Source organism: Acinonyx jubatus, chromosome E3 (genome assembly GCF_027475565.1).
Source record: "Acinonyx jubatus isolate Ajub_Pintada_27869175 chromosome E3, VMU_Ajub_asm_v1.0, whole genome shotgun sequence".
Classification (NCBI taxonomy): Eukaryota; Metazoa; Chordata; class Mammalia; order Carnivora; family Felidae; genus Acinonyx; species Acinonyx jubatus.
This window is the reverse complement of record NC_069398.1, coordinates 37,677,689-37,692,138: the sequence shown is the minus strand read 5'-3', so window position 1 is coordinate 37,692,138 and position 14,450 is coordinate 37,677,689. Positions and strand designations below refer to the sequence as shown.

The 14,450-nt window shown below is 58.1% G+C and overlaps 1 protein-coding gene and 1 non-coding gene across 11 annotated transcripts in view; both read left to right on the top strand.

The window, feature by feature from the left end:
* IFT140 (intraflagellar transport 140) overlaps positions 1 to 14,450 on the top strand; it is a 79,991-nt gene that overhangs the window by 28,528 nt on the left and 37,013 nt on the right. For all 10 annotated transcript variants that reach the window (XR_008294732.1, XM_053213694.1, XM_053213691.1 and 7 more), the window contains 6 exons: positions 1,552 to 1,679; positions 4,208 to 4,325; positions 6,280 to 6,410; positions 7,739 to 7,907; positions 9,207 to 9,338; positions 13,005 to 13,204. Coding sequence is in view for 9 of the 10 variants with exons in the window: in XM_053213694.1 (XP_053069669.1) it covers positions 1,552 to 1,679; positions 4,208 to 4,325; positions 6,280 to 6,410; positions 7,739 to 7,907; positions 9,207 to 9,338; positions 13,005 to 13,204 (878 nt within the window). In the remaining variant the exon portion in view is untranslated. The remainder of the gene's footprint in view (positions 1 to 1,551; positions 1,680 to 4,207; positions 4,326 to 6,279; positions 6,411 to 7,738; positions 7,908 to 9,206; positions 9,339 to 13,004; positions 13,205 to 14,450) is intronic.
* Positions 2,273 to 2,396, top strand: LOC113595027 (U4atac minor spliceosomal RNA). The gene has a single exon (XR_003415500.1). It is a non-coding gene; the product is annotated as a U4atac minor spliceosomal RNA (small nuclear RNA).

Below are 14,450 nucleotides of genomic sequence, written 5' to 3'. Positions count from 1 at the left end.
GCGTGGCCTGCTGGGGAAGGGTGAAAGGCATACTGGGAATGGGAGCGTGGCCTGCTGGGAAAAAGGGTGAAAGGCCTTCTGTGAAACGTGGAGACGACTGACAAGCCCGCTGACGGCCTTAGGGTCCTCCAACAACAGATGGGCAGGAGTTGGGTGTGAATTTTCTAACTAACAGGCGTATGTGCCTGTGGAAACTCGTAATCAACGTGCAGTAGCTCTCGGGTTTGGAAAGCTTGGGGGCGTCTCTGCACACCGTGCTCCCCACTCTTGAGGACGTACACTCTCACACCGCGGTTGTTGTTGCCTCTTTGAGACGACGCCGGCTGCCATGCACCGTCCACTTCTCCAGGGGGACTCCTTTCCGGGCCGGGAGGTGGCGCTCCACTCGCCCCCGGTGCTTTCTGCTGTTTGGTGTCGGTGAGGGCACCTCGATTACGGGGGCCCGAGCTTCCAAAGAAGGGGCTGGTGGGGGCGGAAGCAGTGGGAGAGGAGGCAGGAGGACCAGCTGGCCTGACTAAAGGCCCTCATCCGAAGCCCGTGGGGGGTGTGAAGCCCGGAGGGATGGGGACAAGCATTCTGGCTTTAGTTTTGTTACTTTCTGCTGGAAGATGGGTTTTGTGTGTGAGCGGCGTGGTGGGGGGGGAACTGCCCACAGTGAGGTCAGGTGGGCGGGGCCACGGTGCGGTCCGAGGACCTGGAGCCAGGCAGCTGGGAACTGAGGCCACAGCCGGGGAAGGGGCCAAGCAGTGCTTGGGGGTGGTGGCAGTTAGGTGACAGGTAGCAACGTGGGAAGCCTTGCAGGTTCCCGGAGGAACAGGGTTCCCCACCACCGAACACTAAGTAGTCCTCGTGCATGGGGTGCCCAGAAGTCAACTTGGTTCTGACACCATGCACCCAGAGACGCGCCAGGTCCCACGGGTCACGGCCTCCGTCCCGCACCCCCACCCCCACCCGTGCTCCCACCACAGGCCACAGAGTGGAGGGTCCTCCTCGGGCTCTTGCAGCCGGTTAGAGCGGCTCCCAGAGGCCAGGGAACCACGTACTCGCGCTTAGCGGTGTGTGGAAGGATGCGATAAAGGACACGAGGCAGCAGCCAGATGAAGAGACGCACAGGGCACGTCCAGGGAGGGTGCAGAGCTCCCGAGTCCTCGAGTCCTCGCCGGGTGCCACTCTCCCCACCCCTCCCTGCCCGGAGGCCTGCGATCGCAGTCCTGGGCGGTTATGGAGGCCTCGCTGGAGCCCTCTGACCCGTGGCGGGTCCTCCCGGCAGCCACCCTGCCCCTGGGCAGAGACCCAAAGTCACCTTCGTTAACGTGAGCGGAGACACATCTGTGGCCCTTTTCACTGGAAATTCCACGGTTTTTGGCAGCCGTGAACACCACACACCCCTGAGCCTTCCCTGTGTAGTGTTAGAATCTGCTAGGTTCTGCGCGTCTTACCTGAGAGCCTGCTTAGTGCGAACACAATTACCTGTGAGTAATGTTCAGTACCAAAAGTAAGATGCTACGTGCACGCTGCTTCCCTTAATCATTCTCCTTTCCTTTTCCTCAGGGGACCGTGAAACAGCTCCTACTGTTCCCAGAGGCGGAGGGGAGCCCATGCTTCCTTGACATCTGTGGAGATTTCCTGGTTGTGGGGACAGACTTGGCTCACTTTAAAAGCTTTGATCTTTCCCGAAGGTACGGTTTTTGTCCAAATAAAAGTATAGACGTATATCGGGAGATACTGCGGGTTCAGATCAACGCCATTGCAATAGAGTGAATTTCTCAATAAAGTGAGTCAGATTAATTTTGTATTTTCTCGGTACATGTAAAAGATAGGTCTGTTCTCTAGTCAAGTGTGCAGTAGCATTATGTCAAAAAAAAATGTTCGTGCCTTAAATAAGAAAGCAGTTTATTGCTAAAAACCGCCGACCGTCACCTGAACGTTCAGCACCTGTGAGCGCAGGTCACCATAACAAATATGACAACGGTGAAAAGGTTTGAGATAAGGCAAGAATTACCAGAATGGAACCTGAAGACACAAAGTGAGCAAATGATGTTGGCAAAACGGCACCGACTGACTTCTTGACCACGGGGTTGCCTCAGACCTTCCGTTTGTAAAAAACACAGTGTGTGGGACGGGCAGTAAAGTGAGGTATGTCCGCACACTTTGTAAAAACTAACCAGGAGACAGCGTGGTGGGTAGAAACGGACAAGAGTCATTTCAGCGTTAACGTACCGCTGAATTTTTTGAAACGCTCTATATCTTGGCTTTGAAAATTTGTTTTGGGCCCATTCTATTCTTGGGGTTGTGCTGCTGTCCCGTGAGCGTGGAGTGAGGGCAATATTGCTAATGCCTAAACAACACCCGTGACAGCTAGAGCTTTGCTTTACCTTGGTGCAGTGTTTGGAAAAAAGAAGGATCTCTTTCCATTCCTTTTTTGTTGTTTTTGTTTTTGAGAGAGAGAGAGAGCGAGAGAGAGAGCACACATTCACGTGAGCAGGGGACAGGGGCAGACAGAGAGTGAGAGTCCCAGGCAGGCTCTATGCTCAGCGCAGAGCCTGATGCAGGGCTTGATCCCACGACCCTGGGATCATGACCTGAGCAGAAATCAAGAGTCAGACCCTCAACCAGATGAGCCACCCAGGGACCCCTTGGCTTAAATTCTTAATACTTGTGTAGTGGGGGAGGGCACATATGGGACGAGGGTTGAGCAGGCAGAGCCCAGGGGAGTTTTTAGGCAGTAAAATTTTCTACGTGGTAGGGGCACCTGGGTGGTTCAGTCGGTTAAGCATCCGCCTTTGGCTCCGGTCGTGATCTCACGGTCTGTGGGTTTGAGTCCCACGTCGGGCTCTGTGCCGACAGCTCAGAGCCTGGAGCCTGCTTCGGATTCTGTGTCTCCCTCTCTCTCTCACCCTCCCCCACTTCCAATCTGTCTCTCTCTCAAAAATAAACGTTAAAAATGTTTTTCTGTGGTAAGTACAAGGCACCACGGTTGTCAGAGGCTATAGCACTTTACAGCAGAAAATGAGTCTTAATGTGCGTCAATTTTAAAAATCTTTCAGGGGATCACAGGATAGAGTACGGAATGTGACAGTCACCTAAGTACGGTAGAAATGTGTGAACCAGCCCTTGGAGAGGCGGTGCTGACCCCGGCCCTTCGGGTAGTGGTGGTGGTGGTGGTGTTGATACTGGGGGCTGAGGGACCGGACACAGGACCGCACTGCCGTCCACAGAGCTCCCCGCACAGGGCACAGGGCAAGCGTCCCGCGCCGCCGCTCAGCTGCACAGAGTGAAGGTGCAGGTTTTGGGAGCCGGGGCTTCAGTGTTCGGAGGAGGTGACATAAGCGAGGGGAGGAGGCGAGAATGAGCCTCATGGCGAAGGGTTGAGCACAAGTCACGTTTAGCTTCATACGGACACAGACGTCAGGTGCGCGTCGAGACATCTCCGGATACACGTCCGGGCACCAGTGAGTCCGCAGGCGGGGCCTTGCTCTGCCAGCACACCCAGGGCCCAGGTGCGGGTTTCCACAGCGCTCTCCAACAGGACCACGAGGCTCCTTGGAGAAATTCTAGGACGGAGGCAGGAAATGTCACAGGAGCCTGGAGTCAGACAAACTGTCCCAGCCTGGGGGGCCTAAGGACACGGGGCCTAGAAGGGATCCTGGGACACAGAGGACACCAGGGAAACACAGAGGAAATGAGAATTAAGTGGAAACAGTCAGGAGGAGCCACCACTGCCGACCCAGTGCCGTTTGTAACAGCATCACGCCAGAACCCAGTAAACGGGCTAGAGACACGCGTGTTTGTACGTGGCATGTGGGACAGCAGCCTGTTCTGGCAGGACGAACGGCCAAAACGTGTCGCAGGGACAGGCTGAGCACAGAGGAGTAGGGGGAGGGATACGTATTCACTTCTGTTCGTTAAGCCTGGGAACTTTACAGACTGACCCAGACGTTGAATCAGTATGTTTATGCCTGAAAGTAATACGACGTTATTGTCATCGTACTTCAGTTTAGCAACTTAAACTGCTGACGCTCTCCCTGTACCCTGATCTGGGCCCTCTGTCGCGGCGCAAGACCCCCGGCATGCGAGCAACCACGCCTTCGAGGAGCCCCGAGTTCTTTGAAGGAAGGTTTCTGTTCTCTCAGAGAGCGAGCTCTGGCCCTGTGAGCTGCCCAGCCACAGGCCTGCGCCTGCCCTGAGCCCCCGTGTCCCCCTACAGAGAGGCCAAAGAGCACTGTGGTGACCGGAAGCTGGCCGATCTGATCCCGGGCGCAGCGGGCATGGCCTCGCTCAGGTGTAACGCCAGCGGCGGCAAGATCAGCATCCTCCTCAGCAAGGTGGGTGTGCGGCGGCAGCTGCTCCCCGGACCGCGGCCTCCTCCTGCCGTGCCCACTGTGCCCCCCTTCCCCGGACCGCGGCCTCCTCCGGCTGTGCCCACTGTGCCCCCCTCCCCCGGACCACGGCCTCCTCCGGCTGTGCCCACTGTGCTCCCTTCCTGCCACGAGACCTGAGCCCCCACCTGTCCCCAGTCCCTAGTTCCTCTGAGACAGCGGGTCCCCCTGTGCAGGGTCCCCCTCTGCACCTCTTCTCTTTTCTGTACCTTTTCACCAGCTGGCTGGGTTCTCTTGGCATGAGGGGGCAGCAAGGCCCTCTGAGCCTCTGGCTTAGAGAAGGCAAGGACAGCCAGGGAGCAGAGTCTGACAGAAGGGACGCGGACACGTCTGTCCTGCCCTGCAGGCAGTGAGCCTTGCTGCCCATGAGTGTTTGCTTGCGAATCCATTCTTTCACCACCTACTTACCGGTTGCCTTCCGGGAACCAGACACTGTGTTGGGCACCGCGGACACAAGCCGATGCTTAATTAGGAGAGTGTGGCCCCTTCCTGTGGACAAACAGACGTCCATCAGAGACGGTCCAACTGCGGGCCATGCTGGGCGGGAGGCTTCCAGACGAGCATGTGGCAGGGGCAGGGGAGGCACAGGGAGACACGCCCGGAGTATAAGCAGGTGGTACAGCACGACCCGAGGGCCTGCCATCCCTGGCAGAGGGTGGAGGCTGAGGCCAGCACGGTCAGTGGGCCATCACACGGGCGCCAGCCTTGGCGCAGGGGCAAGACAGGACCGTCACGTAGCATCTTTCTACAGGTTGCTTCTCAGCGGTGGGGGGGTGTGCAGAAGTCTTCTGGGGGTTGGGGATCATCTGGGGCGGGGGGCACGGATGGGCGGGGACTGATTCCACCCCGGGCAGCCACGTGGAGGTTGAAAGGGGGACGGTGGGGCGTCCTGTCTCAGTGCTGAGTTCGAGGCTCCTCAGGGCGGCACGTGGGCCAGCGAAGACAAGCCTGAGTCTCAGAGGCTAAGTCTGGCTGGAGATGGGGGTCCTCGGGCAGCAGGAGGGCGGTGCCAGAGCCCAGGGGCACGGAAGCAGAAGCAGGGTGGGCATCCCAGGACACGGCACCATCTCCCTGCTGCTGGGGTGAATGCATGGCATGGGCGGGGACAGTGCGGTGACCTTAAGGGACAAAAACATCTCTCCTTGCACCAGGAATTCTTGTCCGCAGTGAAAGAAAACATGGCAAAGAAATAAAGTTCAGGCAGCACAAGCGAGCTTGTGGTGAAAACCAGCTGTCCCCAGCCCCGCTGGTGCTCCCCGCGGGAGGGTGCACTTTGGAAAGGAGGGGCTGGCGCGGGCAGTGGTCCACCGTTTCCCTGGGCAGGGGGCGGGGTGGGGGCAGGAGGCTGGGCACCTTCAGTGTCGCTGACGCATCTCCCGGTTCGTTGTTGGTCTTTCCTCTCGTGGACGGTGTTTGTGATGAGAAACCGCTGCCATCGGGCTTATGGTGTTCTCTGTCTGAAGTTTTGACGGGCTGATCTTCTTGTTTTTCTTGAGTCCTCAGGCCCCATTTAGCGTCCTGCCGCCTGGTAAGACAAAGCCTTGCACAATCTCCCCGAGTCGTTGGCATTCGTTCCCCCACCAGCCAAGCTGCTCCCCTTCTCTCGTCTTCATTCGCCTGTGTGAGAACTGGCGCGTGGGGATCCACTCCTCCGTGTCCCTATGGTTCATCCACCTCAGCCGGACAGCTGGCGTTGGACCTCCACAGTGTTCTAGAGTTTCTCGGCCCCCTGAAATTACAAAGTACCCCCCGGACAGCTGTCTCAGTGGGACGACGGTGCACCGACACCCACGTTAGGAGTGCTGGAGTGGCCGGCGGGTCGTGGATGCCACACGCTTGTTCTCAAACCCACGGGGTGCCAGCCACGTGGTTCCGTGAGCCCTGTTTTGTCTTCCCCTAGGCTGACGGCAGCCCCGATTCCAAAATCTGCTTCTACGACGTGGAAATGGACACTGTGACTCTCCTGGACCTCAAGACGGGGCAGATTGATCAGAGGGAGACGCTGTCCTTCAGCGGGCAAGAGACCAAGAAGTAAGGCTATGATTCGGCGTGACTTCAGTGTAAAGCTAGTGAAAATGATACACAGCTTCCGAGCAGGTGGTGGCTGAGTGACGCTCCAGACTTGAAGCCCCTTAGCAGGTGGTGGTGGAGGAAACAGTGAAGCCAACAGCCCCGACAGTTGGGATGGATGGGAGCCCCTGGGGTCCTGGAATTACCCGGCAGAAACGGGCTTCTGGAAGGGCAGTGGCAGCCATGGGCACACGGTGGCCCGGATGTTGGGGGGAGTGGTGGTCACTCAGCCTTGTCTGCACCTGGGAAGGGAGCGCGTCTGTCTGGGTGGTGGTGTCTTTCTAGAAAAGTAATCACTGCTCTTCAGGGAGTTCGTATAACCTGTGTTTGAGTTCCTGCTGCTGCCAGGGACACGCTCGCCCTGCCCCACTGAGGGCTCACTTCTGACTCTGGAAAGTGACACCTGAGGGCCCAGTGCGCGGCTCAGGACACAGGGTGCACACTGCGGCCGGCACCCACAACGCGTGCCCGACAGCAGAGCCCGAGGCCGGCCTTGCCGGGCACCTGCTCCTTTTCTCTGTTACGGTCCCCTCCCACTCCACTGCTGAAACCCTTTTCCAGAACCTTCTTTCTCCTGGGGGCTGAAACTGGTCGCCACTGGCGGCCAAACAGGCCCGTCCTCACCTCTCCCCAGCCTCGCTCTGCTTTCTCGGCCCCAAATGTCCGCTGGAATCTCTTGTCATCACCTGCACCTCATTTCCAGAGATCACTCTTGTCTCGGCTGTGTGCTCGGAAACCTCACAGCTCACCTCTCCCTTAGTCGCCTCGGCTGTGACTCGTCCCATTTCCCTTGTTTGAATCATGTCTCAGACTCAAACTTTCCCTCTGCCCTCCACCTTCAAGCCACGTCCTCCCCGGCCCAGCCTGTCACTCCTCCGGTGGCAGCAGGGACAGTGCATGGCCTCCCCGCAGACTCCCCTCCGCTTCTGAGATCTGACCTTCCTTTGCCTCCAGACCCACCTTGTCTGTGGGCAGCACACCTACCCCTCGGCACGTGTCTGCCCTACAGGACACGAGGTCCCCACCGGTCCTGGCAGGCGCCCTCTGTGGAGTCTCCAGAGCCAAAGCGTCACACGCCCTCCGACGAGGCTGCCCTGGGCCTCTTTGACTGGCTTTGTTTGATGTGAGCGTGCCCCCTGCAGGCTGGCTGCAGCGTGCTGTGGGAAGCGGCCCCGGAGCAGGCAGTCTGTGGAGCGCACAGCAGCCTGCGGACGCGGACGCCGACGCTGGGCACGCGTTTCCAGAGCGCATCTCAGCCCTCGGGACTCAGGACGGGCCTTCTCTTTCAGGAGCCCCGCCTTTGCGGACGAAAGACTGAGGGATCTCGTTCCTGTGAGCCACTTCTGGGACCAGAGCGAGCCCAGGCTGTTCGTGTGCGAGGCCATGCGGGAGGCGCCGGGGGCCCCGCTGCAGCCCGGGGACAAGAAGCCCCCCGCCGAGGACGGCCCGGACCCCACGGTACCCTGACTGCATCGTGGTTGTCTCTTGGTGCAGGGGTCTGGGCAGGTTCACGGTCCTGACGTGGTTTATGGGAAAGCTGGAGGGAGGTTGGTGCCCGTGGAGCAGACTGCCTCCTCAACACGTGGCCTGCGTGGCCTCTGGGTTTGCGTGGTGGCGGGCCCCACCCTCTCTGTCTGCTCCCACTCGGGCTGTCCTGTCTTAGTTCTCCCATGACGTCGAGTGCTGCATATTACTTTCTCCCTGGGACCGAGCCTGCCACCCTAACGGTTAACAGAGCTAACCCATGGCGGGCGTGTGTCCTGGGGCTGGGTCAGCAAGGCCGGTTCCACTGACCTCCTCGCCCTGGCCCCTGACCTCCACCCTACCAGGCATCCCCCACCCACCCCCCCGTAGCGTCCAGGCCTCTGATGCTTTCCTTACGTACGTTGTCAGAATGTCTGGAGCTCCCTGGGAGAGGCCAGCGGCCGGCTGTGCCTCCCTGTGATGACCTTGTTCCGAGAGGGGTCTGTAGCCGGTCCCAGTAAGTCGGCAAGGGCAGCCAGCCTGCTGACGCTGGCGGCCTTGTGTCCCTGCCCAAGGAAGCGCCCCCCTCCCCAGGGTGGTGAGCACAGGGCCCAGGATTATCAGCGGTGGGTGTCTGTGCCCCCAGACATTCAGACGCACAGACATTCAGACGCACGGCCAATCCTTCGTTCTGAAATGCTGAGTGGTCAACAGGTGGCATCTCCATGACTCTGTGACTGGAACGGGAGACGGCCCCGGGCGGGCAGTGAGGGTGCGCGCTGATTGCCACTCTGGGGCCCTTGCCGGCACGCTGACCGGGTGCCGCGTCCGGGCTTCTCGAGGAGGGTGAGGCCCGGGAGGGCTTCGCCCCCTGGACCTCCTGCTGCTCCTGTCCACAGGGGGCTGGATGGCACTGCCGCCCCGGTCCCTCCACCCCCCTCCCCCCCAAGAGCGGATGAGAGAATCTTTCTGCTGCTGTCTTTGAAATGAGAGTTGAGGAGCTGAACAGAAAAAACGACACCCAAGAGTTCTTTGGTGTCGTTTACCAGCTGGGTGGGGAAAGATTTGTTTTTGCTACAAGAAAACCCGTCCCTAAGAGGGTTTAGCGGCTCTCCACGCAGGGTGTGGCCCATCTTCCAGAAGGGGGCTAGTGGATTATCCGCATGAGGCTGTGTGCCCACGTTCGTCCTTCTTCTCTGTGTGTCAACATCCTGGCCGTGAACGTGGGGATCAGATGCACGATGGAAGGTGACATGGTCACACCAGAGCCGACAGCGTCTCCCTCTCCCTCAGGCTGACGTGCTGGTCCTGTCCTTCTTCGTCACCGAAGAGCATGGCTTCTTGCTCCAGGACAGCTTCTCTCGGCCTCCCGCCTACCAGACCCTTCTGGGAATTCAAGTGCCTCACTATTACTTCACGAGGAAGGTGGGAGCCCCGCGAGCGCGGGGCCGCGTTCCCGGGGCCCAGCGGGGCGGGGGGTCTCTGGCGGCCGCGGCTCACCCCTCATTACGCACCGCGCACCACGTGCTCTAATTTGTGCCCCAAAACTCCAGCAGCTGGGAGGCCCCCGGGTCAGGAAAGTGACAAGCCTTGGCTGTGCCATCAAGACAAGGTAGCACGGACGTGACATGTCCGCGGTCCTCGGATAGGGGACTAACGGTGATGCGGGCGCAGAGGTGGCCCCTGGGGACAGGCCAGCCTGTGGCTTTTCAGGAAGCGTGTCTCACTCACACGTCTGCTTGTTTATTTTCGATGGAACGGGGTTGTTTTCACACACGTGCACGCTCCCAGCTAGCTTGTCTTGCAAAGAGTTGTCTGCCTCCCCTGGGGCTCGGCCTCCTTGTCGCCAGGGTCTCCGGACCCGTGAGTGTCTCGCGGCTCCGCCCACAGCTTTTCTTCATTCCCTTATTTTAAACCATCTCTGCCCTCACGCCGGCATTTTTCTGGATTTCATTCTCATTTCACGTACCTCAGGAACATTCATTCGTCTTTCCTTTGACCTGAGGGCTCAAAACATCATGAGAGCGTGTTTATGGTTCCTCCTGTCGAGTTTTCCTCCTAATTTCCCTGATTTGGTTTGAAGCGGGGTTCAAGAGCGAACAGTCAAGAAAGTTCTTGAGGTGTTCTGGTACAAAGGGGTGGTTTTATTACGGCAGGGGGACAGGACCCATGGGCAGAAAGAGCCGCACCGGGGTCATGAGAGGCAGATGTTATCCTTGGGAGTTGGACGGGCGGAGGATGGTAATGACAAGGAGGTTTCCAAACGGACCGTCTGTACGCTGGAGACTCCAGGATCCCGGAGGCCTGGCTGTCGTCCGGCTGAGGGGGTTTTCCCGCTAGCAAAAGCATTACCGACCGTGAAGACAGTGGGGTTCCTGGGGGAACGTCTGCTCTGCCGGCCTCACGTATTTCTCCACGGGCTGCAGGTTAGAAGGAAAGTCAATCTTATCCGCATTTGTCTTGTTCTGCCCGTTATTCCCAGCGTGGACTTTGGTTTCTCCCGTTCGCGTGAGCCTTCCGTGTTCCCCTCACCATCCGGCCCCTAGACTTTGCCTTACTCGCACGTGGCCCCTTCTGCTTGCGTTCCTCTGTCCCTCTGTCCCCAGGCTTGTCGGGGAGTCTGATGCCACAGCAGCCCCGGTGTGGGAGCCGCACGCCTACGTCGCTCCGCATAGCCCCTGTCCTGGCTCAGACTGTGGCTTGAACAGTCCGTCACCATGTTGTAATGCAGGAAATAGTTTATGAACTAGATTAGCAAAAAAGGGAATCTTATTAACTTGATCTCTAACGTGCTAGTAAGAGGAAGCTGTGAAGCATCGTGTTTCTTTAAAAGCTGCCCTTCTTCTGGATTACTGACCCGTATCCGAGGCCGTCAGCACTGCGTCCGGAGGTCCCCTGTCTGCACACTTGAGGGTGTGGATGAGAACGTGACAACCCAGGGTCCCCAGCTCAGTGCCCCCTCTCGGAACAGAGCTGAGGCTCCGAAACGAGGGCAGCGGCCATTGCCTGTGGCGGGTGAGCCACGGCACTCTTGTTTCTGTGAGAATTCCCCGGCGCAACCACAGTGGGCCCAGTTCTGATCATAATGGGGCACCGGGTCCACAGCAGACTGACCGGCTGGAAGTCTGGCCTCTGCCTCGCAGTGTGTGCGCACGTTTTCTGAAAGTTCCCGCTCAGGGCCGACTGCAGCTTTCAGCCTCCTCCTGAAGTGACCCGGCCTGCGCGCATCCACCCAGACTGGGGGCTGCCCCAGGCCCTTTGCTTATGCTCTGCTCTGTGCCTGTAAAGGCCTTGCCATCCACATCTGGGTCTGACAAATCCTACCAGTGTTTCAAGTGCCCAAGTTAGAGACTTTAGGTGAACGTCAGGGAGCAGCAAGATGGGGGGCTGCTGAGAACCGAGTGGGGGCAGGGGTCACGCAGCAGCAGCCACGGCGATGAGATCTGTTAGGGTTCCTAGACCCAATTCCGCCGTGGCGAGGGAGCCCCCCACAACACGAAGAAAGTCTCAGATACCACCTGGAGGCCTGAGAATTCAACTCCGTTTTTTTCTTTTTTATTTAACATTCATTTTTGGGAGACCGAGAGCGAGTGGGGGAGGGGCAGAGAGAGAGGAAGATACAGAATCTGAAGCAGGCTCCAGGCTCTGAGCTGTCAGCACAGAGCCCAACGTGGGGCTCAAACTCAGACCATGAGATCATGACCTCAGCTGAAGTCGGACGCTCAACCGACCAGGCCACCCAGGCGCCCCCGTTTTTTTTTTTCTTAAAAAGATTTTTTTTTACAGAAACATAGTTAATATCCAAAGTTACACTGGCTGCAGGTGTACAACATAGTGACCTGACTCTTCTGTACACAGCTCTATGCTCAACACAATCCAGTCGGTTCTGACACCATGCACCCAGAGACAGCGCCAGGTCCCACGAGTCACGGCCTCCGTCCCGCACCCCCACCCCCACCCGTGCTCCCGCCACAGGCCACAGAGTGGAGGGTCCTCCTCGGGCTCTTGCAGCCGGTTAGAGCGGCTCCCAGAGGCCAGGGAACCACGTACTCGCGTTTAGCGGTGTGTGGAGGACGTGATAAAGGACACAAGGCAGCAGCCAGATGAAGAGACGCACAGGGCACGTCCGGGGGAGGGCGCAGAGCTCCCGAGTCCTCGAGTCCTCGCCGGGTGCCACTCCCCCCACCCCTCCCTGCCCGGAGGCCTGCGGTCGCAGTCCTGGGCGGTTATGGAGGCATCGCTGGAGCCCTCTGAGCAGTGGCGGGTCCTCCCGGCAGCCACCCCGCCCCTGGGCAGAGACCCAAAGTCACCTTCATTCTGAGGCCTTATCATGGGGAAATTCCAGGAGTTTTAGCAGCTGTGAGCTATGAATCTGTGGTGAAGAAATGTATGGTCGTTTGAGTGACCGAGTACACACTTGTTATCAATGACAACGTCCCAGGAGACCAGGGACTAGCCAGGGGAGCCGGGTCCAAGGAGCGTGGGCCGTGACCACCTTTAGAGAGGCAGAGAACTGGGGCCTTCGCAGAGAGAAAAGCGTATGATGCGGGAGGCGGGGCGCGTGTGGGCCCCAGGCGAGATGGAGCAGAGCAGCACCTGGCAGGGCGGAAGGGAGCAGGGTGGGGACGGGGAGGGCCCAGGTGCCGTCAGCACATTGTCTCCCCAGGCCCGTCTGGGAAGCGCCGCGCAGGGTCAGTGGTTCTTCTGAAAAACATCAGTGAGGGCACAAGACTAATCTGGGTTACGGCTTTGGAAAGTTCTGCCGGAAATCGCGTTGGAGTTACTTGATTCTAGGGCCCCGTGCCCGTGCGAGAGCGCCTGGCTTGGTCGCGAGACCTCTCAAGGCTGTGGAGTAACCGAGGGGTCGGCATTCATGAGCTAGAGGCTGAGGGACAGGTCCCTACGCGGGACAGCCTGTGCTTTCCGCTGCCCACAACCAGCGCCCACAGCTTGCCCGGTGCCCGTCAGGGATGGCGGCCACCTCCGCACCCGCCTGCGGAGAGACCCGCACGGACACGCATCTCGAGCAGAGGCTCAGTGTGCGTATCCGCTTCCCCGACCCGACAGCTAATGGTGTCCTTTGTCATTCAGCCAGGAGAAGCAGACGGGGAAGACCAGGGGGATCCGGGGCGCCACCGCATCCCCCACCTGGTGGGCAGGAGACCCCTGCGAGACTTCGTCGGACTGGAGGGCTGCGATAAGCCCACTCAGGATGCCATGCTCGACTTCAGCTTCTTTGTCACCATCGGAGACATGGATGAAGCTTTGAAATGTATCAAGCTCATCAAAAGGTGAGGACTCTGCTCGCTGAGGTATGAGGGCACGTGTGCACCTCCGGGAGCCTCTCTGTAGGCCTCTGTCCCTTCTCGAGGTTCTGAGAAGCAGTAACTCTTCTGTGACTGTGTCACAGAGGATCTCCTGGTTTGTCACCCACGGAGGCAGGTGAATTAGGCAGCACAGCAGGGCGTGGGCAAGCCCAGCTCCCCTCTGCTGGGCTCAGAGTCTCTTGGGCTGCTGTGTATTTGATTGATTTTTAAGTGTTCCGGGTACCTCCTAGTCAAAAGTTCTGCAGTCGCTAGATATTCGCAGTACCTGTTCCTCTGGGAATAATTGCTACTAAACAGGAAGGCTTCGGTAACAGACACCTGAAACAGTACAGGGAAACACAGTTAAAATCGCTCTAAATTTAAAAAAAAAAAATTCTTTTAATGTTTATTTTTGAGAGACAGCATGAGCAGGGGAGGGGCAGAGAGAGAGAGAGACAGAATATGAATCCCAAGCAGGCTCCAGACCTCGAGCTGTCAGTGCAGAGCCTGATGCGGGGCTCGAACCCATGAACCCCGAGATCATGACCTGCGCCAAAGTCGGACGCTTAATTGACTGAGCTGCCCCAGGCGCCCCATGCTCTAGAATGTTTAATCAAAGGCTGTCTCCAAGCAGCCTCGTCTCCATTCCTGAGAGAATTCAGCAACTCTTCTCAAGAGCACTTACAGGCGTTCACATCCGAAGGGCAGGAAAATTATTACGTGGTAAAAGTGAAGCGGGAACACACAGATGAAAACTGAACCTGTCACCTAGAACAGCCCCTCGTTTGCAGTGATGGTACTTTTCAAATGAGCGCATGACTCCCAGTCCCTTGTCTTATTTCTAAAACTGTGGCCAAACCTTGTTTCTGGAGCGGGCCGTGTCCACACTGACCTCTCTACGAGAGGACTCTTCACTTGACAGGTGAACCAGAGTGGCTGATGGCACAGCCCAGTCTTTCTCTGGCCTCCTTTCATTTACCATAAACCCAATCACAGCTACGTGGTTAGCTTTAATACTTTAATGTGCCTTAGCATAGTCGTATGTGTAATATTATGAAATCGTACATCTTTTTTTACGTTATTTATTTTTGAGAGAGACAGAGTCAGTGAAGGGGTGGGGGGGACAGAGAGAGAGGGAGACACAGAATTCGAAGCAGGCTCCAGGGTCTGAGCTGTGAGCGCAGAGCCCGATGTGGGGCTCGAACTCACGGACCGTGAGATCATGACCTGA